At 44.5% G+C, this 23,151-nt stretch overlaps 1 protein-coding gene across 1 annotated transcript in view; it reads right to left on the reverse strand.

The window, feature by feature from the left end:
- Positions 1-23,151, reverse strand: part of EFNA5 (ephrin-A5) — a 321,956-nt gene that overhangs the window by 73,937 nt on the left and 224,868 nt on the right. Inside the window, exon 2 of the mRNA XM_015425589.1 lies at positions 8,956-9,248. Coding sequence (XP_015281075.1) covers positions 8,956-9,248 — 293 coding nt within the window. The remainder of the gene's footprint in view (positions 1-8,955; positions 9,249-23,151) is intronic.

Genomic DNA, 23,151 nt, shown 5'->3' on the forward strand with positions numbered 1-23,151 from the left:
CACTTGGTGTTCCCCCTCATAACAGAAACAGGCCAGATTTCCACCAAACCTAATTAATAGCACCACCCGAAGCCAATTCCCCAATCTCAAAGACAGTGTGAGGTAAGCAAAACCACCCCCCTTTCTCGGCCAATCTGAAAGGGGGGCAAAAAATTCCTACCTGGCCCCAAATTGGCAACCAGTGGAAGCCCACATTGTCTAGGGAGGCTGGGCGGGCTGATTGCTACAGCAATAAAGACTAAGCCCCTCCCATCACCAAATACCCATATGGGCGGGAAACGCCACAACCAGTCTTCCTCCATCCAAGCTTGCAAAGTAGTCTCTCCATCCTTACGCAGCCCCTTGGGCCGCCGTCTGCTAGGGACATGTTGCTGAGCTTTTCGTAGCTCCAAAAGCCAACAGAAGAATGTTTTATAAATCTGCAGGGCTTTTAATGTAAAACAAATACAAAGAATCAACAAGAGTTCATTCCTCAGCTGAAATATCCTTGCCTAGCTTTCTTGCTTGGTAGACAGAGGTTTAGAGCAGTAAAATTCACACTATGAGAAATACATAGCTTGTATTCCACACAGGGGTCAAATAAAGTCTCTTACCCTTAGAGACATAGATGTACAAAGTCAAGGGGAATGTTTGCATAAGTAAGATCAGTACCATATGATATGAATAAATTCGTTTTGCAATCATCTCCACAGCTAGAATTCCCTTCTTATTTACCCCCAGGATATGAACCAGTGTTTAGTTCTGACATGTTTTCACAGGACGTATCACAGGAAATCAGTAGTGAAATAATGCAACTGTTACTGTTCCAATTTATTTTCATTACATTCTGGCATGTAGGGAGAGTTCAAGAATAAGAACTTGCACACATGCATAAGCTTCAGCTCCTGATTGCCAGACAATAAAGATTCATACATTTCAGTAAGGGTGAATTCCCTTAATGATTTAAAAAAAGACAGGTTGCTTACCTGTAACTGGTGATCTTCGAGTGGTCATCTGTGCATCACACCCTTGGGAATACTCTGCGCCTGCGCTGACCTTCTCGGTACCGATAGCTAGCAAAAGGGATTTTCGCGCCTCTCCCAGGTCATGCGCCGGCTCCACTGCGCATGACCAAGGAGGGGCACGCAGATCCCGCCAGTTCCTTCTGACCGCCGCCCAACAGCCTTCAAAGAAACAAGATGAAGGGCCGAGAGCAGAGGGGAAGGAGGGCGGGTGGTGTGAATGCACAGATGACCACTCGAAGATCACCAGTTACAGGTAAGCAACCTGTCTATCTTCTTCGTGGTCTCTGTGCATCACACCCTTGGGAGAATAGCAAGCAATAACTCTTACCTGGAGGAGGGGCCGAGGCCCTACACCTGCGCCGTCTGCAAAATAGACCGACCCAACGCCACACGACGAGTAGACCGGACATCAAGGGCATAATGCTTCACGAAGGTGAGCGGAGTAGCCCAAGTCGCAGCGTTGCAGATGTCCTCCAATGGCATCCCTCTCAGGAAAGCTGTGGAAGCCGCCACCGCCCTTGTAGAGTGGGCGCGAAGTTGACCTGGAAGAGGTCTCTTAGCCAAAGCGTAACATAGCTTGATTACTTCCACAATCCACCTGGACAGCGTCTGGGAAGAGATCTTCTTCCCCAGGGAGGGCATACTGTGAGCAACAAACAAGGCAGGAGACTGACGAAAAGACTTGGTCCTGCCCAAATAGAACAGCAACGCCCTCTTAACATCCAGAGAGTGCAATTTCCGTTCCTCTTCATTGGCAGGAGACGGGAAAAATGACGGCAAAACTATATCTGAACGTAGATGAAACTCCGAAACGACTTTCGGTAAGAAGGAGATGTCCAAAGACAACGACACCCCATGAGGGGAAAAAATCAAGTATGGTGGATCACACCTTAAAGCAGACAACTCACTGACTCGACGAGCAGAAGTAATGGCCACCAGAAACGCAGTCTTGAGCGATAACAACTTTAGAGAGCAAGTGGCCAGTGGTTCGAAGGGTTTTCCCATCAAAAACCGCAAAACTAAAGCCAAATCCCAGGCCGGAGTCGGAGAACGACGGGGAGGGTACAGGCGAATAAGACCTTTACAAAACTGTTTCGTCTGAGGATGCGAGAAAACTGAAAACCCATCAATAGATGGATGAAAAGCTGACACCGCAGCTAAATACACCTTAACTGAAGAAAAACTGAGTCCCAAGTCCATTCTGGACAAAATAAACGCAAAAATAGACCTCAAATCCACTGGCGGAGGAGGTAAATTGGAAGAACTCAAGTACTGTAGGAATAAATCCCACTTCTTTGCGTAAGACGTCCTAGTAGACAGTTTACGACAATTCAACAGGACCTCATTGATACGGTCATCCATCACTGAAAGCGTATTTCCCATAGAGTCAACTTGAGACTCAGAGGATCGTAGTGAAGGACCTGGCCTTCCTGAGCTTGGAGGAGATCCAACTCCTGCGGGAAGTGTACGAAGGATCCCTTGGCTAACCGCAGCAGTGTCGGAAACCACACCTGCCGAGGCCACCAGGGGGCTACCAGGAGACAATGGGGCTTGTCCTGTTGTATTTTCACAAGCACCCTGTGGAGCAGCGGAATCGGAGGAAATAGGTATAGAAAGTCGTGAGCCCACGACATCAACAGACCGTCCCCCATTGACAGAGGGTCCAACCCCGCTCTGGAGCAAAACCTGGGACACTTCTTGTTCAATCGAGTTGCAAAAACATCGATGTGGGGATGTCCCAGATGTTGAAAAAGAGGAAGGAGATACTTTGAGTTCAACTCCCATTCGTGGTCCGATGCTCCCCCTCTGCTCAGGAAATCCGCTTGTTGGTTCAAAGTTCCTGGCAGATGGGCAGCTTGGAGAGTGATGTTCCAATGAAGGCACTCTTCCCATATGTCCATAGCTAGCCTGCAAAGGGACCTGGACACGGTCCCGCCCTGGCGATTGATATAAGCCATCGCAGTTGTGTTGTCCGTAAAAATCAACACAGCTTTTCCTACAACCTGTCTGAGTAAGGATCTGAGGGCAAATTTTACGGCCAGCAGTTCCAGATAGTTGATATGATGACTCTTCCAAAGGGGTTGCCATGGAGCACCCACACAAGTGTCGTCTGTATGAGCACCCCAACCCCACAGGGAGGCATCTGTGGTGATGGACATTACGGGAACGATCGGTTGGAACGGTGCACCCGCCAACAGATTGGTGTCCACGAGCCACCACTGCAGGGAGACGAGGACCTGCGGAGGCACTACCAGTTGAAGGCTCGGAGGATGGATGGAAGGGCGAAATTTCTTTAGAAACCACAGCTGCAACGGGCGCATGCGAAGGCGTGCATATTCGATCACGGAAGTGGTGGCTGCCATGAGACCCAAGATCCGCTGAATGTGGACCGCTGATGTCACGTTGGACTGGAACAAACGTTGAATTTCCAGACGAATGGTATCTGCCCGTTGGCGAGGAAGGTACGCCCGAGTGGCTAGGGAGTCTATGACAGCTCCTATGAACTGCACGCGAGTTGCAGGTTGCAGCATGGATTTCTGTAAATTCACCAGAATTCCAAGGGAGGATAGGACCGACAATGTGATGGTGATGTGCTGAAGGAGACATTCTCTTGAATCTGCCACCATCAACCAGTCGTCTATATACGGAAAGATCTGAATGCCCTGAAGGCGAAGATGAGCGACGACAACCACCATTACCTTCGTAAAAACCCTGGGGGCGGTAGAGAGCCCGAATGGAAGGGCTTTGAATTGGTAATGGTCCTCCCCGACTGCGAATCTGAGGAACTTTCTGTGACGAGGATGGATGGAGACGTGAAAATAAGCGTCTTTGAGATCTAAAGTGACCATCCAAGTCCCTGGAGACAGGAGTGGTAAAATGCTTTGCAACGTGGTCATGCGAAACTTTCTGTAAATGATGAACCGATTGAGAAAACGAAGGTCCATGATTGGACGAAGTCCTCCGTCCTTCTTGGGGACCGTGAAATATTTGGAATAAATCCCGCGGCAACAATCCGCCATCGGGACTTTCTCTATAGCGTTTTTTTGTGTCAGCGATTGTACCTCCTGTAGCAGGGCAGGAGACGCCGGGGTTCTGATAAAACGGGAGATTTTGGGAGTCAGAGAAAACTCTATGAGATAGCCATCTCTTATTATAGAGTGCACCCATTTGTCCGTAGAAATGGCGAGCCATGCGTGCAGGAAGGGTGCAAGGCGAGTCTGAGCAGTAAGGTTGAAGTCAAAGTCCCTGTTTGGGATTCTTAGGGAATTTCGACTTATAGGCACCGGACGATTGTCCCTTATTTTTCGGGGGAAAAGACCGTGACTGAGAGGGAGGTCTTTGCCATTGATCCGTAGGTGATTTGTTGTACGGTTGCCTGGTCGACCAAGGTTGCCTAGGCCACTGCTTGGATTTCGAGTATTTGGTCGTGGGGGAGATCCCCAAACTCTTGGACGTCTTGATACTCTTATCCATTTCCTGCAGAACCGTGTCAGTGGTGGAGCTAAACAATCCAGAACCTTCAAAGGGAAGGTCTTCCACCGAGGATCTGGTGTCATATGGCAATGATGAAGAGCGGAGCCAGGCATGTCTGCGTAACGCTACAGAGGTTGCTAGAGTCTTACTAGCGGATTCCAGGGAATGCTTGGCAGCACTAATTTGGTGTCTAGCCAAGACCATCCCTTCATTCTGAATCCTTTTAATCTGAGGTTGGCACTCTTTGGGCACGTGCGGGAGGAAATCATTCAAACGCTTCCATAAATTGAATTGATAACGGCCCATGCAGGCGGCATAGTTCGCCGTTTTAATGCCCATTGCACCGACAGTGTAGAATTTTCTACCAACCGAATCCAACTTTTTTCCTTCTTTGTCTGATGGAGTAGAGTGGCTCGCTTTTCCTTTCGTGGACGAGGAAACGACCAAAGAATTGGGCTTAGGATGTGTGTATAAAAACTCAGCCCCTGATTCCTGGACCTTGTACATGTGATCCAGACGCTTATTAGAGACATTAATGGAGGCTGGACGAGTCCAAAAGTCCTTGGTAGTTTGCAAGAGAACTTTTGTCATTGGTAGAGCCACGGAGGGCGAAGTGTTAGAGTGCATAATGTCAAAAACGTTATCATCCACAAAACTGGCAACGAGAGTAGGAGTCATAGATAGATCTAATGCCATGCGTTGAATAAAATCTCCATAAGACTTAACATCCTCTGATGGAGAAATAGGTAAATCCGCTTCCACATCTTGCGAGGTGGGCTGTGCATCTACATCCTCGATATGTTCAGAAAAGCCATCTGAATCGGAGGATACATTGGATGGTTCTGGAGATGATTCGAGTAATTCAGGTTGAGACGGTGCCGGTGTGTTAATCGGGGGCACAACCGGGTCTGGTGGATGCGTCGGTATCGACTGCTTCGATACCGATGGTCGATCTTGAAAGCGCGAAATGCGGGATGACACCGACTGACGATCCCATTCAGGTGGGGGTGGTATCGGGAGTGCCCAAGGGTATGGGTATCGATTCCCGTACAAATAATGCCATTGCCTCTCATCCCAAGTCAGGGGAGGAGAAGTTGGTCGGTGCCGATCCTCGACTCCACGTTCTGGGGAGGCATGAGAGGATTGACGGCTCGACATATCAGATTGCGACTGATTTGTCTGTTGAGTAAGGTCGATGTCGAGATCCGAACCGATCGGGTGAGGTTCTTGCGTGGGATCTCGACCCTGACTAGCCGAAACCTTATGGACTTTGGGTTTGTCCGTTTTAGGTTTCTTCGACTGCTGTGAGTCTTTGCCCTGCTTCCGGATCTTGGAAGGTACGGGGTGGTCCTTTATCGGCGTCGATCGTTTCGGTGCCGAAGCATCGATTGCGACCGTCGACGTCGATGATCCCGGAACGGGAGGACAAGTGTCCGCAGCCAAGGTGGACATCGAGGCGTGCCCGGACGTGTCCAACGGTGAAGAGGACCAGGTTTAGCAAAAATTTGTACTTAACAGACCGAAGCAGAAGGCGTCCTACCAGCGCGGCGGTCAGAAGAGAACTGGCGGGATCTGCGTGCCCCTCCTTGGTCATGCGCAGTGGAGCCGGCGCGTGACCTGGGAGAGGCGCGAAAATCCCTTTTGCTAGCTATCGGTACCGAGAAGGTCAGCGCAGGCGCAGAGTATTCCCAAGGGTGTGATGCACAGAGACCACGAAGATCAACATGATATTCAGGAAGTAAAGCAGAAGATAAGGGATGATACACACTCAGTGTGATAACTGTTTCACACTAGTTACAGGCATAGAGGCTATATCCTAGCATGACCTTTGCTCCCTCCGCTCTACCACCACCTCAGCAGGTCAAAAGACTCCTGGTCCTTTAAATAATGTTGTCCTTTGTATCTTGCTCTTGTAATGCCTTGCCTGCAAGAATACCATCATGACACTACCTGACTCATTTCCTTCGAGGTTCCTCTCAAAATTCCACCTTTTTTCTTTGGCAGAATCCTTTAAGTCCTTACTTGTCAATGAAAACAAACCTAAGTTCATGTCACTGAAATGAACATTTTTTTTCTTCCTCTTTACTCAGATAGTACACTGTATTGGAGTGGCACCAGGAAGTGGGTAGAACCACCTGGTCCCTGGGGAGCAGTAATAGAAAGTGAGGCCAGCTCAAGTAGACCTGCTGCCTGAGTCTGGCCAAAAGGTCACTGATGGGGTTGGCTTTTGGATACAGAAGCGGCCTTATCAAGAGAAGGCATTCTCCCAGGATGGAGGAGGTGGAGAGAAAGACGCTAACCTGAGCCCCTCCCTCAGCTCCCAGGTGGAAGGCAGATACTGGGACTTGATTTAAGAATGGCCACAGTGAAGAGTTGGAAAAGCAAAACAGACTGGAGAACTGAAGAGCAAGGAGGCAACAAGCAGTCTCATGGGTGCGTGGAAAGGTGAGACAACAAAGGTGGCCGGGAACACAGAGTGAGAAAACTACCCTGCGTGGGACTGAGGCTGTGAGATTGAACTGTCAATAAAACGTGTTGGCCAATAGCGTGACGTGCCTTATGTTTGCTGGTATGGGAGTTGGAAGGTCACCCTCTTCCCAGCCTGCTGAAGCCCTCCTCACTGACAGGCACCACACCCCTAGTCAGTGTTAATTGCTATGACAAGCACAAATGCCATTTGTCCATTGTACACAGAATAGAAAAATATATTGGAATTTGTCCCATGACAAGATGCAATTAATCAGTCCAGCCTGCAAAAGAGAAACATGAGCAAGCAACATATTTGTCCACTGCAGCATACAGATGTTTAAATTTAGCTGTGCATGATGTCTGGCTGTATGCTGTTTTCCCACTCTCTCTGTTCTCTTTCCCCCTGATTTTATATTGTAGGTTTCTTGGGCCTGAGACATATTGTCTCGTGCTCTGTTTAGGGCCACATACATGACACTATACAAATATATGTCAAACAAAAATATTAACAATGTATCAACTTGGATCTGGTTTAGGTTTTGAAAAATTTAACTCCCTCTTCCACGGCTTAAAATATGATATATATTGTTATTACAGTGCTTGAAATGTACTTGTACTAATAGATTCTACACATGTGAATTGGAAGAAATGTGCTACTTACTAAAGCAAAATAATTTTAACAATCATGCTAGAAAGTAACATGACACCAAGTTCACAGAAATCCTAAAACTACAGTCCCTTATTTAAGCCATTAGAACATTTGTATACAGTCACAATGCTGCTTCTGTTCTAAAATTTGCTTCTCCCACTACCTCACCTCTAAACCAAATCTCTTTGCAAAAATGCTTTGATGGTAAAGCAGTATGTTCTCATTTACTGATGCAGGTGTGTGAATTCCTTCAGGGTAATTTGCTTGGAAACCTGCTCCCACTGCATTTTGTATCCCCCACTTGATCTAAGAAACAGCTGCTCTGAATAAAATGTCATCTTGGCTTGGTGAAGACTGCCATTTATCCTCAGACATTATTACACTAAATAATGCTGGTTTGTAGTATTTGCAGCTATAGCATATTTGAAAATCACGTCTCCACTGATAACCATTTCTATGGAACCAAGGACATTCCAGCAGTTTGAGAAATTACGGTATTCTTATCTAGAGTAAATTACTTGTGACTTTAAAATCACCTTGAGGATTCTTTGCATTTCAGTACATTTAAACCCCCATCCTCAAAAGGTGAAGTTTAAATTAATGTTATGGGTTGGATCCCATAGAAAAGATCCACATGCACAAGGGGAGGGGGGTCATTTTAACTAATCCCCCCTCTTGTGGCAAACCACCAAATCATCCACCCAGGAACATTTGAGGGGGGAATTTAGCACCGTAGGAGGAGAGGAGAGGCAAGAAAGTCCATCCATGGAATTTAGATGGGATCCAACCCAGTGTGGTTATGTTCACAAGAACATTACTCCAGCTTAACTGATACATATTCAGTGTTAACATTAAGTTTATGTGTAGCCAACCAGAGCAGGGATATAGAAAGTTTAATAATGGGTAACATCCCAACTTCTTCACCGTTCATCCACAGGACCACTACAAGTACAGATCATACCTTTATTCTTTCAAGGAAGCCTCATATCCAACAAAAAGCACATGGCTTCTTGGTCTTCCTGAAACTTCGCTGAATGAAAAGAGTAATTGAACACCCTTACTCTTAAAATGTGTCTGAATAATAACAAAAAATAAGGAAAGCCCTATTGAATAGCCCCCACACTGTTCACTTATTTCACATGAATGCAGCTGGGTACATAATTCAATGTATGAAAGAAAAATGTGCTTTTAATTTCATTTGTGTTCCCATATTCATGGTGGTTTTGTCGAGGGATTCTAAAATCTGCAAATATATAGACACATCTGTAGGACATACAGACTAGCCTTTTTGCATAGGTGAAAAATTGACGTAGTTTCCTCCAGCTGTTAGGCACTAATGATAAATTTCCTTATACTCACAGATGTAGAAATATTCCCGTCCTGGCCTGAATTCAAATCCTAATGAGAAGGGAGTGAAGAGCTGGAATTTTTCTGAGAACTTTAATGGTCCATTTGAAGAATGAGGCCGATTGCACTCCCACCTCTTGAATCCTTTGGAGGTGTGATCACAGGAACTGTAGCCATCAAAGTTCACCATGTAAAGTATGTAGCGTTCAGTCTTATCTTCTGGCACTGAGTCCTCGTAATGAGGGCAGAATACATCCAAATAGTCATTGATGCAGACATCAATGTGGTAGTCACCCCGCTGGAATCTAAAAATGATACAAAGTAGAATGAGTTCAGTTCACCTAGCTACAAAACACATCCAAGCTGTTTTTTCCTCAAATCACCTTTCACCTTTCCCCCAGAAAAACAATGTTGTATAGGAACAGTCCAAGAAATAACTTGAGCAAGTGTGCTTTTTAACTTTGTGCCTCCAAATCTATAGAGCAGACTCTCTTTCCTTATGTTTCTTATAGAGAATCAGTCTTACATTTCTCTATTAGAAAGGAAAACCCGCATGCAATATACATAGAAACAGCAAACAAGGTAGGATATATCCACTATTAAAAAAACTCATTACAGGTATATGTACATTTCCTACAAACCCTCATTCATCTTTACTTTTTCATCATTGCTGGCAACATTTAGTCACGATCCAAGAAAACTCTGGTTTACCTTTGAAAGATTTTGAAAAGCAATATAATTCCACTGTCAACTTACACAGAAGAGATACTGCTGTTTAGATTAAAAAAACTCTAGGCTATGAATTATCTGTACTTAGCGGACAGTTGAAATAAGAGCCAGATGAGAAAGGCAGTAGAATGGACTTCTGAGTATGTGTGTGTACGCCATGTTAAGTAGCTGCAACCACTGTAATGTTGTTTTAGCTGTCATTGAAATAGTACAGGAGCTCAGTGCCATGTGTGGCCAAAATATTTCATTTGCGACTACCAATTTTACATAGTAGGTGGAAACTGAATGCATAGGGAAGTTTGCAAGTTACCCTGGAGACACTCTCTCAAATATACCAGATACAGCAGGCAAGTCCACACTGAGGTCAATGAGACCTACTTACAAGAAAATTTGCATAGGATATAAGTGTCTATAGACCTTTTGTGATGAACTAAAGGTTTGTTAATCAGCAGCAGGTAAACAAGAGAGCTTCTAAGTCACATGACTGAGAGTGGTGGGGGCAGGTTACTCGGAATTCTCAGGGAGTGACAGTTAAGAGTTGACCGTTGACAGATAAAGGTATTAGCTGGAGAGCTCTTGGAGAAAAAGGGAGCTTCTGGAGCAGAGTGTAAAAGCACGCCAGTAGTTTGAGGAAAACTGGGGCTGTATAATGCTCCTAACTGGTCCCCTCTAATGAGAGAGGATAGTGAATGGAGAGGAGAAACTGAATAACTCCTCAGTAGTCACATGCACACTCCTCCAAGGGAACTTGGGAGGTGGTTAAAGGAAGGACTAGGGGTCTGGAAGAGACTGTGGAAAAGCTGGAATAGTCTTACCAGTCAGTCTCAGGGAGCCAGACGGAGGAAGTCCAAGGTCTAACCACAGTAAGTTACCGGAGAGTGAAATCACAAATGGTATCAAGGTACCAAAGTCAGTCTGTGACAAACTTAGAGTTATAATACTACAGCCTATCTTAATGCATAGTGAAGCATTCATGCCAAACAGCAACCATATATTCTGTGCAGATATCCCCACCCCCCCGCTGAGTTTCTGTGAATAAAGAATTGTGCTGTTTGCCTTTTAAAAGCACTGGTGCCTGACTTATTGATAGGGATTCATACCTGGCAGACATGCTCAATCCACAGGAGATACAATCCCCGAAGAGACTTTTTAGAGTAAACTGGTCATCCCTCAGAAAGACAAGGTGATCAGTCAGAACAGAGTTAGATCTGAATCCAGTAGTATAAACTGAGGCCCCACTTGGTCGAGATTGTTGCACCTTTCTATGAAATTCTGTTTGTTCATCAAACAGATGCTTGCTGCATTGACTATATAAATCCCACAACTAATGACCTCATTTTCACAGGTTATGAACATGGCATTATGGAAACCTTATTCAGATGTAGGCACAACCTCTCTGCCAATTAAACATAGCTGTGTGACCAGATGACATTTCACCTAAATACTTTAAAGTTATTTGCTTTCTAACTTTTAAGCCTCTGGAGCATGAAAGAGAGTTAGCTATGTTTCATTATTTCTCCCAAATGTAATTTTTATCTTTAGTGGAAGTTTACAAATCTATAGAAACTGACCTGAGCAGCATGTAAAATAGTGACACTACTATATATATATACAGTGGCATAGGCAGAGTGTCTGAGAAGTAGGCACTGATGCCTGAGCAGTAGGCATTTCCACTTTGGACTGATTGGTTAACACTCCCTGCAGCACCACTGTTTCAATACAAGAAACACTGAGACAAGTTTAATTATAATACCCCCTTTCACCTGAGGTCATATTGTAAACTACCTGATAGACCAAAATTCGAGTCCAGTGGCACCTTTAAGACCAACAAAGTTTTATTCAAGGTATAAGCTTTCATGTGCAAGCACCCCTCCTCAAATACAGTTATCTGAAGAAGTGTGTGTGCACACGAAAGCTTATACCTTGAATAAAACTTTGTTAGTCTTAAAGGTGCCGCTGGAATCAAATTTTGTTTTGTTGCTTCAAACCAACACAGCTACCCACTTGAATCTACCTAAATTCTGCCAGCTGGAATTTGTGATCTAATTTGGGAAGAAATGATAATCCGTTGTCCAACAAGGATATATTCGCAACAACATTGTTGTCTCTTACAATCCTTTAGCCCCAATAGGTTGCTAACAGATGGACGAATACATGTAGTAGGGGAATAAAAGCCTGATAAATTTAATTCTAGTCGATGTGCAGGCACTTGATTCTCACCTAAAATGAACTAAGAACTAAGAAGTCACGTTTGCTTCAATCAAGCAGATACAATAGTGCTTAAAAGAGTTACACAAACATTAGAAAATTGCATTTGAATTATCTTCCCCTTATTGAAAGGATGAAGGACTTAAAGATTATCAGAGTGACTCTTTTAATTCATAGAAACTAAAGAGTACTACCACTAATGTGACTACATTTGTTCAAAAGCACCATATCATTAAAGAAAGAAGAGCTCATAATAAACCTGAATGACACAAGAAGGGGTAAAAATCCTATACTTGCCTACCAGTAAAGACCAGTTTAGTGTTGTTAGGACCTTGGCTGTCATGATAATGATCACTGTGAATGGGTGGTTTTAGCAGTAATTAATGGGGATGGTGAAGATGGACCTCTAGCAAGTTATGCAACATGGTGCCCAGCAGGGAGCACTGATTAAGAGCTCTCCTGCCCGTTGCTGTTAATGATTCTCTAATTTAATCTAAATGAATGGAAACCTTAACAACAGAGTTTCTACCTCAACCTAGGATGTTGAGAGACTCTCTGCAAGTTCTGTGGTCTGGTGGGCTGATGCGGAGTCAAAGAAAATGCAGAGAGAAGGAGGACAATTCTTGGTTGTGATGTGAGTCCCTATTGTTGAAGATGCTGGTCGAACGCTCACTGACTACATAATCGTGACTGGCCTGGGTGCTGCAGTGCTGGGAAACTTCCCTATGGAGTGGTTCTTCCCTACAGATTGACAAAAGTGAGGGTCGTCTGACCAAACATCCACCGGCCTTGCTGTTACTGCTGGGCCCAACCACTGCAGTGTGGATTGCTCTTGCAGGGTCACTGTTACCCCTAGCTCTTTCACCACTAATTCTCACCTGGCACTATTGTTTAGGGTAATCAGAACATTATCTTTTCTTATGGAGAGGGCAAGAAACCTAGTAATTCGGACATAAGCTGTGAGGCATTTGTGAGCCTCTTGGTCATCTTTGGATTCAGTGACAACTTCTGGCTCGCTGAGGCTGATGTCAAAAAGAAAAAAAACAGGTTGCTTACCTGTAACTGATGACGTTTGAGTGGTCATCTATGCATTCATACCAATGGATTAAGGTGCCTGCGTCGACCTCGATTCGGGAAACTTCTATCAAGCTCAAGGAGAGATTTGGAGCCCCTCCCCCAAGCATGCACAGAAACTCCAGCACATGTGCTCAGAGGGCAGGGCTCCAGTATCCCACCAGTTCCTTCTGACCACTGCAACCTCTCAGTAACGAAGTAGATGTGAAAGGCTGACAGTAGTGGGGAAGGAGGATGGGTGGTGTGAATGCATAGATGACCACTCAAAGATCATCAGTTACAGGTAAGCAAACTGTTTATCTTCGTCATGGTCTCTATGCATCACACCTATGGGAGATTAGCAAGCTCAGGCCTACCTGGAGGAGGGTGCTGGCAGCATCTCAGGAAACCACAGATTGCAGCACTGAACGGCCCCGTCAGGAACACTGATGAGCATGAACATCAAGGACATAGTGCTGGGAAACGTGTTTGGAGATGCCCAAGAAGCAGCGTGGCAGATATCTTGCAGGGGCACCCTTCGCAGAAAGGCTGAAGATGTGGAGATCGCCCAGGTAGAATGAGCTTTAGGTGCGACAGGTAAAGGTCTCTTCTCCAGGAGGTAACAGAAGCGAATAATCTCAACCAGCCATTTAGAAAGTCTCTGAGTTGAGATTTTACACCCCTTAGAACTCAGGGCATATGAAACAAACAGGTGCCGGTCTTTACGAGTCAAACTTGTCCTATGCAGATAGAATATCTTCGGTGGCGGCTCCCACCTGGTGGAATGAGCTCCCGAAAGAGACTCGGGCCCTGCGGGACTTAGTGCAGTTCCGCAGGGCCTGCAAGACGGAGCTCTTCCGCCAGGCTTTCGAGGGGGAGCCGCCGCCGCCACTGTTCCATCAATGATATTTCCAACCATCTACTCCATATAGTAGGGGTAGATGTCGCCTAATAGAGCTGGGGGAACATTCTTCCTGGTGCCTCTGCTGTAAACAACCTCCCGCCAATGTGTGGATGTTGGCCATCTTGGATTTTATGTAAATCAATTAGCACCAAATTTTATGTCAGATATATTGTTTTATCATGCTGTTGTTTGTATGTATATTTTAACCTTTGTAAGCCGCCCCAAGCTGAATATTGGATGGGGTGGGATATAAATCCCTAAATAAATAAATAAAATAAATAAATAAGAATGCCCGCTTCACATTCAGAGAATGCCACAGGCGCTCAATGTCCCGTCTTCGGATTGGGGTAGAAGTCTGGTAATATCAGTTGTTTATTCAAGTGAAAGTCTGAAACCACCTTTGGCAAGAAGGAGATTTCAGGCAACAAAGGGAGGAAGGCCAAGTAGGGAGTGTCATGACAAAAAGCTAAGAGGTCACTCACTCTTCCTGCAGATGTAATGACCACTAAGAACACAGTTTTCCAGGACAGGAGCCACAGGTCGCAGGAAGTCATGGGTTCTAGCGGCTTACATGTAAGACACTGCAAGATCAGGGGAAGGTCCCACAGTGGAGTTGGTAGTTTAGTTGGAGGATAAAGATGTAACAATCCTCTCAGAAATCTCTTAGAGTCAGGATGAGAGAAAATAGAGGTATTGTCCAGTCGCTTATGGGAGGCAGAGATTGCCACCAAGTAAACCCTCAAGGAGTGACTAAGACCTGAATCCGCTAAAGATAGTAGAATGTCAAATATACGGGGTAGGCCGACTGAGGTGGGGTCCCCCGTAAAGGGCTTTAAAAACTGGAGAAACTTCTCCCATTTGTAATGATAGGAGTGAGTAGTTTCCTACTATTGAGGAGGGCCATAGTTACTCTGTCCGAGAAACCTCCCCCGTGTATCCTCCAAGCTGTCAACTTGAGATGTGGTACATTGTGGTAAAGGACCTGACCTCTGGATGCCAGCAGCAAGTCCGGCACCCATGGAAAATGAAGGAAGACTTTGTTGGACCAACAAAGAAGTAGTGGAAACCAGGGCTGGCATGGCCACCACGAGGTCACTAGAATGCAATCCGGTCTTTGACGCACAATCTTGTTCAACACCCTCGTGATCAGCGGAATTGGTGGGAATGGTCTTCTAAGGGAAAAATCGGGAGGTCCTCAGCAACTAGTTGCAATGGGGAAGGATCCGAAGGCGTGACCTGCTCACCAGAGCATTCGTCTTCAGACTCACTCCCCGAACCCCGAGGGGAATCTTGCACAGTTGACAATGCTAGATGTGGCAGGCTGTCGTGCCTTTTTACAGATGGGGGCCGCGGCGAGTCCCAGCATCCCTGTGATGTCAATACCAGCGGTATCAGTATCGATGGCTGCAAAACCAGAGGTATCGATGTCGAAGGTTTGGCAGGAGTGGCTGGCAAGTAGGAGGTCGCCGAATGATGGTCGGGTGCTGGGGAATGTGCATAATGCCATCTCACAGAGCCTTGATCCCAGCTGGTGACCTGGGGTCAACCAGGGAAGTGTCGCGGCCAATGGAAAGGCGTTATATAGGTATTGAAGCTGTCTTTGGTCCCATGGCACAATCATGAAGGCCAGAGACAGCACAAGGGGATTTGCCAGTGTGCACCGACGAGATCGGCCTCAAGGCTTCGGCAAGGAACTGCTGTTGTATTATGATGATCAGTGCAGTTTGTGCTTGGATCACCATCGGCATTGACGATCGGAGCCGATCAGCGATCGGGAGTGTAAACGATCCGGCATCGAAGGTCTGGAACTGCAACGGTCTTGCAGTTACCCGAAGACAGGGACTTCCTCCACATCCACTAGTGTCAGTGGGCTCGTAAACGTCAAAGCCTTTGAAGCAGAAGCTGAGGCCAGAGACACTGTCACCGGATGCAGATCCATTGGCGTAGATCTAGTACTGACATTGGCATAGAACGGTACTGACATCAGAGTTACCTCCGTGAGGATAGAAGCCATCGGTTTTGGTCGGAGCACTGACTCCAATAGGGCCGCCTGGAGCCTCACCGCTCTGTTCTTTCGGGTCTGGTTGTAAAACTTGGCACAATGGACACAGGTATCAGTCCTATGTGCTTCCCCTAGACATAGGAGGCACAAAGAGTGTCTGTCCAGTGGTGCAAGCTTGTACCCAGAATGGGTCCCGTGCTTTAAAAAGCCCCAACAATTTGCCATACACTGAGAGGCAAATCTGAAAGAAAAATTTCGGGGGGGGGGAGGGGGTTTCCCGACAAGAGTCCCAACAAGAGTTGGCAAGAATACCCAACAAACTAAGTCTTAGTAACTAACTAAAAAAGAGAAAAAGAGGAGCAAAATGAAAGAGAAAAACTTGAGGGGAAAACTTCCCTCACAGAAGAAGTTCCCCGACTGATGCAGATCAACTGATCAGCATGGCAGTCAGAAGAGAACTGGCGGGATACTGGAGCCCCACCCTCTGAGCATGCATGCTGGAGTTCCTGCACATGCTTTGGGGGAGGGACTCCAAATCCTTCCTTGAGCTTGATAAAGGTTTTCCGGATTGAGTTTGGCGCAGGTGCCTTAACCCATTGGTGTGATGCAGAGAGACCACAACGAAGATTCTGAGGCCTGCAAAGCCAACCATTTGCCTCTTGGACCCATGTGGCTGGTGTCAGCTGGTGGTGAGGGTATACAGGGCCCTCTGATGGACATTATCAATCTGTCCTTGAGCTCAGGGGTCTACCCAGAGGGCTTAAAAGAAACAATGGTGATACTGTTTCATAAGAAACCACTGCTAGATTCTTCTGATCTGGTCAACTACCACCCGGTTTCGAAATCTCTCATTTCTGGGTAAGGTAGTTGAGGGAGAAGCTGCTGAGCAACTTCAGAGTTTCCTGGGGGACACATCAGCACTACATCCCTTCCAGTCTGGCTTCTGCCCTGGCCATGGGATGGAGACTGTGCTGGTCACCTTCACAGATGACCTCCTTAGGCAACTGGATCAAAGTGAGTTGGCGCTGCTTTACTGCTTGACTGCACAGCAGCGTTCGACACTGTAGATCATAATCTGCTGGTCCACCACAATGCCGATGCTGGAGTACTCTGGACAGCCCTTGAGTGGGTTTGCCTCATTCCTCCATGGTTAGGGACAGAGGGTAGCGCTGGGTGCGAGGGTGTCTTCTCAATACCCCATGACATGCAGGGTCCCTCAGGGGGCTATCCTCACCCTGATGTTGTTTAACGTATACATGCACCCCCTTGCCCAGCTGCTGTGGAGGTTTGGGCTGGGCTGCCATCACTACGCTGATGACACCCAGCTATATCTGCTGATGGACGGCCAGCTGGATGCCGCCCCAGGAAATCTGGTTGAGAGTTTGAAATCTGTGGTAGGGTGAATGAAGCAGAGCCAGTTGAGACTGAATCTGTCAAAGACGGAGGTTCTCTGGCTGGGTCAAGGAGACTCGTGTGTGGGGTGCCAGCTCCTGGCCCTTGACCATGCACACTTAACACTGGGTGCCTTCATGTCAATATGGTCACAAATGTGGCCAGCGTGGCATTCTTCCAACTATGCCAAGCCAGGCAGCTGGCCCCATATCTGTCTCGCCCTGACCTAGGCACAGTAATCCATGCAATGGTCACCTCTAGGCTTGATTAACTCACTCTACGCTGGGTTACCCTTAAGGTTGACCCAGAAGTTGCAGCTTGTCCAGAATGCAGCAGCGCAGGTCCTCACAGGGAACGAATAACTGCACATATAGAACCTGTGCTCCGCCAGCTGCACTGGCTTCAAGTCGAGTACTGGTTCAGGTTCAAGCTTTTGGTCTTGACTTTTAAAGCCGTAAATGGTCAGGGGCCAATGTACCTGTGGAACCACCTCTCCTGGTATGTCCCCCAGAGAGCATTACAATCAAGTGTCCAACATCTCCTGGAAGTCCCTGGCCCAAAGAGAGGCTGTCCTCAACCAGAGTTGGTGGAACTGTCTGCCTAGCAGGATCTATTACAATTCCACAGGGCCTGCAAGGCAGAGATGTTCCACCAAGCATACAGTTGAGGACTGCAATGGTTTTTAGTGGTTTTAATGGCTATCTTGCAAACAACTATCTTGCAAACTGCTTCCACTCACCTCTCCCATTGTTAACCGTTAATTTTTAATTACAAATCAGGGGGGCTAGAATTGTATTATGGTGCCATGTCAGAGTTGGGGTTAAGTTTCTTTCTGGGGATTGGATGAGGCTGCTGGAAATAGAGGAACCTGGGAAAATCAGTGTCCTATGCACTCATAATTTGACACAGCCTATTCAATATTGTTCATTACATATTTCCAGGCAATTTTTAATTCTTGCCCAAAAGTCAAATGCTTTTTCAATTAAATTTGAAAGTTAAGAATGCTGATGAGCAAATAGAAAACCTTGTCTACTGAGTCAAAGCAGACTAAGTTAAAAGCCTGTTGCTTGCCCTAAGAAAACTACCTACCTTGAATCCAGAGGGAGCACAGTTGACATTTGCAAACTGCAATTTTGACATCAAACACGATAAATCAAGCTAAGTATCAGAATACAATCAAGGTTCATGTTTAAACAAGCAGTGAAACAATGTAAGTAGGTAGGCTTTAAATCTGCTTGGAAATATGATGATACAAACCTATAGACTGAATTTATAATATAGGCCTTCACTTTCCCCCATTCCATTGTTCCTTATATCCCAGTATAATCATGTACAGTATCCACCAGGGCTACAGATGTTCTGCTAATTTTTCCAATTTATATAATGGAACTGTGATCATATTAACATATCCATATTCTCACAATAAGCCTTTCAAATAAGTGCATAAATGTCCCTAGATTTTTTTAACATGACTCATGCAAATACAGACATTCTAAATTTTTAACTGCTATTGTACACATTGACAAGGTAAAAGGGGGAGGGAGAAGATATTTACAGAAGCTTCCCTGCCTGGTTGAAATTTATGCTTGCCACAGGTGAGTGGGTAACTAACTTCTTACAAGGCTATCAGGTGTAGACATTAAAAACAAGCACCCACTCCCAGTCAAACCCCAGTCAGAGTGTAACTTAGCACTGTCTCCCAAATGGATGTTAGAGAGCTCAACTCCCTGCCAATACACAAACAAACAAACCTCAAATCTTCTAAATAATGCTATTTGCTTTCTTATACTATTTGTTACACAAAAGAAAACACACTGCTATTCTTCAATCATAATTAACCTTTACATTCAGTCAGGTGACGTTCCTACACTGTCACAGAAACTTGCACACTGCTGAGCTAGATAATAGGCAGTAAAGCTATAAAAAGCCATGGCAAAGACAGAGACAGTTAAGTAGCTCCTAACCCACAGCATTTGTGTAGTCAAAAATTAAGAACTGTACACAAAGCTCACACTAATACAAGGCTAGCACAGACTGGCTGACAATAGATGTAAGGGTACTTAAGTTCCCCAAATGCCACCTATTTCAGCTGCAGGATTGCTGAATGTAGGAGAATCTGCCTGACAGTTTTAACCAAACAAATATATGATATGGACGACACATTTTTAATTTAATTCTGGTGCTCTGCTTATCCATCATTACAAAACACAGGCACGACCAATACCATGCACATTTTTATAGCAGTAATTCTGAAGCATATGTGACACTTGGCTTGAATCTAATAACTTTGTTGACTGTGGATATAAGAGGTGATCTATTTGACTAGACATTTAGAATGTAGTAGCAGTTTTGCATGCTGCTCCCTTCACTTTCTTCTTTTAACCCCCCCATAAAATCTTGACATAAAAAATAGCACAACTGACACTAATTGCCCATTATCATACAGATGGATAAAAACAGCAATAGGTTCTTCATGTAGATTCTCCCACACAATTCATATACATTGGTTATATTCTCCCTTTCAAAATGCCTGTCCTAGCAGCAACTTCTATTTTCAGCGCTCAGAGATGCCTTACAGGAAATGAAAGCACATACATCAGAAGCATCAGAATTACAGAGATTAACACCCTAGTTTATATTCTAGTCCAGAAGAGATCCAGAAGAGATGTCAGACACTGAGGCTGTCATTCCTTTGGACATGACTCTTATCTCTTTTAAAAAGTACGTTAATGTAAGCCAACACATATGTTAGGACAATCTATGTCTGATTCAACAAAGTTAGAGTCCAATGGCACCTTTAAGACCAACAATTTTTAATTCAAGATGTGAGCTTTCATGTGTATGCACACCTTGTCAGACGATGAAATGGAATTACATATCATAGTTGTATATTCAGTGAGCCTACACACAGCAACATTCCATAAATTACGGCCATGTACTACCACTGTAAGGAAGAGCATGGTTGATCACATTGAGAACTTACTACCTCACACAGTTAACACAAAAAAGGATATAAGGACAACAGTATTTTTAGAAATTTACATCTATCATAAAAATGACAGGATAATTATTAAGATACATTTTTATACAAACCTACATTAATCGACCCAGCTACTCTGTGGTTTCAAACATAACAAACTATAGCTTGTTATTACGGGAAACTTTTGAGGTTTCATCCTCTTTCTGCTCTCTTCCCCCCATACACTACCCAGGAACTGAAGAGTCCCTGGTTTCCAGCAAATCATAGTCTGTTGTTTTGCTGCAAAATAGGTTGTAGTTTCCTCCTACTAGAAAGTGGGGGAAAGTATAATCTTAAAAATCTCCATGGATCATTGCCCTAAAAATAAACAATTGTTGTTACATCTGAATGCAGTGTGTGCATTTACAGTGTGGTTAGTAGACAGCTAGTGATTTTAACAATTACTGCAAAAGCACACAGAATCATTCATAACCCAGCCAACATTCAGTGTGAACCCAAATACTACCTATACTAAACTATCAACAGAATCACCACTCCATTATTCTTTTGAAGAATTCAGCTGATTCATTTCAATTTTTCTCACTATTTGCCATTTAAGGTCTTGTGATTACTGATTAGGCTTACTGAAAAATAAAACTAATTATATATGTGCATTACAAAAATAGTTGTGGGTATATCTTTTTGCTGCTGCTAAAGAGCTATTTCTGAAAATAGTGCTACAATAAATAAATACATCTTCAAACAAACTCTTTTAATTTATCCTCTTGGTTGGCTAGTTTTGCCATACCGTTTACATAAATTTTGTTCCCAGAGTATTTGAAAACATTGTTGAGTCCAATTCACAGAACAATGGAGTAATCAAAGTGTTAATTTCTTTTCTATTCATTACAAAAATACATTCTTCCAGATGTAGAAGGAAGTATGAAAGAAAAGAAGCCCACATTTTATAACTGCTAAAATTAAAGGAAAAATACAAAAAGCAAGCCAAGAAAAAACAATGAGTGTAACATAACCATGAACTAGGCATCGTTATATGCTCTGCATAAAGGTCTAATGTAGTGAAGAACAGGCTAAATCCCACCAACTAACAAGGCGCAAATGAATAAAGCTGAAATGCCACAAAATTATGCTTAAACCAGGAAAGCAGTGTGTGAGGCAGAGGGAAGTTTTTCCTTTTGTTATTAAGTCCTCCTCTCTATTCAATTACTGTTTATCTGGGTAATTAAACACTGGGAAAAGATGCCAGGCTAATTGTTAGATTATGATCATTACCTGTCTCTGCTATGCTGCAGCTGATCAAAATAAAACATGGTCATAGGTACAGAGCTCCAGCTTTGCTGTAATCGTCAAGCTTCCACAGGAAGCTAGACTATTTATTAGTTGTTCATTACAAATCAGGCAGAGCAGCTCATCAATTGGCAACCTGTCTCTTTTTCCAGCCACTTTGCTTGAACAAAACTCCCCAAAGGTTGTGCCCAACAAGTTGCTGCCTTCGACTGGCCCACTCACAATTATATAGCTGAGAAGAATCAGGTCCCTGGACTTGTGAGAGTTAATCAGAGTTTAAATTACTGCTTCACAATAGACTGAAATGGCCTATTGCATTTGCAGAAAGAGCCAAGACTATCTTCATATTAGTTGCCCATTTGTACAAACGAGCCAGGGATCTAACCTTTTTCTACTATTTTTGCTTTAACTGCACTGGAAGCAGAATGCTCATAAGAACATAAGAAGAGCCCTGCTGGATCAGACCAGTGTTCCATCTAGTCCACCATTCTGTCTCACACAGTGGTCAATCAGTTCCTCTGGAGGTCCAACAACAGGCCAAGATCTTCCCCTGATGTTGCCTCCTGGCACTGGGATTCAGAGGGTGACTGCCTCTGAATGTGGAGTAGTCACTGATAGATTTATCCTCCATGAATCTATCTCTCTTTTAAACTTGTCTGTTCCTGTGGCCATCACTACATCCTCTGGCAGCAAATCCCACATTTTAATCACTGTCTGTGTAAAGAAATATTTCCTTCAAACTTCTTGGATTGGGGGAACAACACTAGGGTAAAGAGTTAAGTTGATTAACTAATGTGATCATTGAAAAGTTAAATAAAACACAAGCATCAAATTTTTGGATAAGGGAAAAAACATAGTTCCTCAAGATTTTATAAAGATCTGAATAATATAATTATTATACAGCTGTTCAAAACTCTATAAATGAATTGAAACACTGGAAAATATACTAAAAGAGTATAAAATTTTTATTTTTTTAAACATATGTGAAAGGTCATTGTAAGAATATAACGTGAAATTTGGAAAAAAATATTAAGGAAAACAAATATTGAAACAGGTAATTTGATGAGGTATTGAAATCCCCTATTATTTAGATACCGATGTAAATGCTTGTGTATGTATGAAACGACATGGTTTACATTCTGAAATGGATTGAATATAATAGTTAAGTATACAGATATATAACCTTTCATAGAATACAAAAAAACCAGGTTGCTTAACTGTAACTGATGATCTGTGCAGCCACACCCATGGGATTATGCGGCTGCGCTGATCAGAATCGGTGGTATGCAAAGCTCACAAAGGGATTTTCGTGCCTCCCTCCCAGGCATGCGCAGGAACCCCACTGTGCATGCCCAAAGAGGTGGGGCGCAAACATCCCACCAGTTCCTTCTGACCGCTGTCATGCCACTAACCAGAGAAAAGTACTGAAGCGACAGCAGTGGGGAAGGACGGGCGGGTGGGTGTGACTGCACAGATGACCACTCGAAGATCATCAGTTACAGGTAAGTAACCTGTTTATCTTCTTTGTGGTCTCTGTGCATCACACCCATGGGAGATTGAAAAGCAGTGGCTCACCTGGAGGTGGGAGCTGTGGCAAATTCAATGCTCTGCCGAAAAAAGGACTAGACGACCAAGGTCCACTCTGTGGCATTC

The sequence above is a fragment of the Gekko japonicus genome, unplaced genomic scaffold (assembly GCF_001447785.1).
Source record: "Gekko japonicus isolate JY-2015 unplaced genomic scaffold, Gekko_japonicus_V1.1 scaffold913, whole genome shotgun sequence".
Taxonomy (NCBI): Eukaryota; Metazoa; Chordata; class Lepidosauria; order Squamata; family Gekkonidae; genus Gekko; species Gekko japonicus.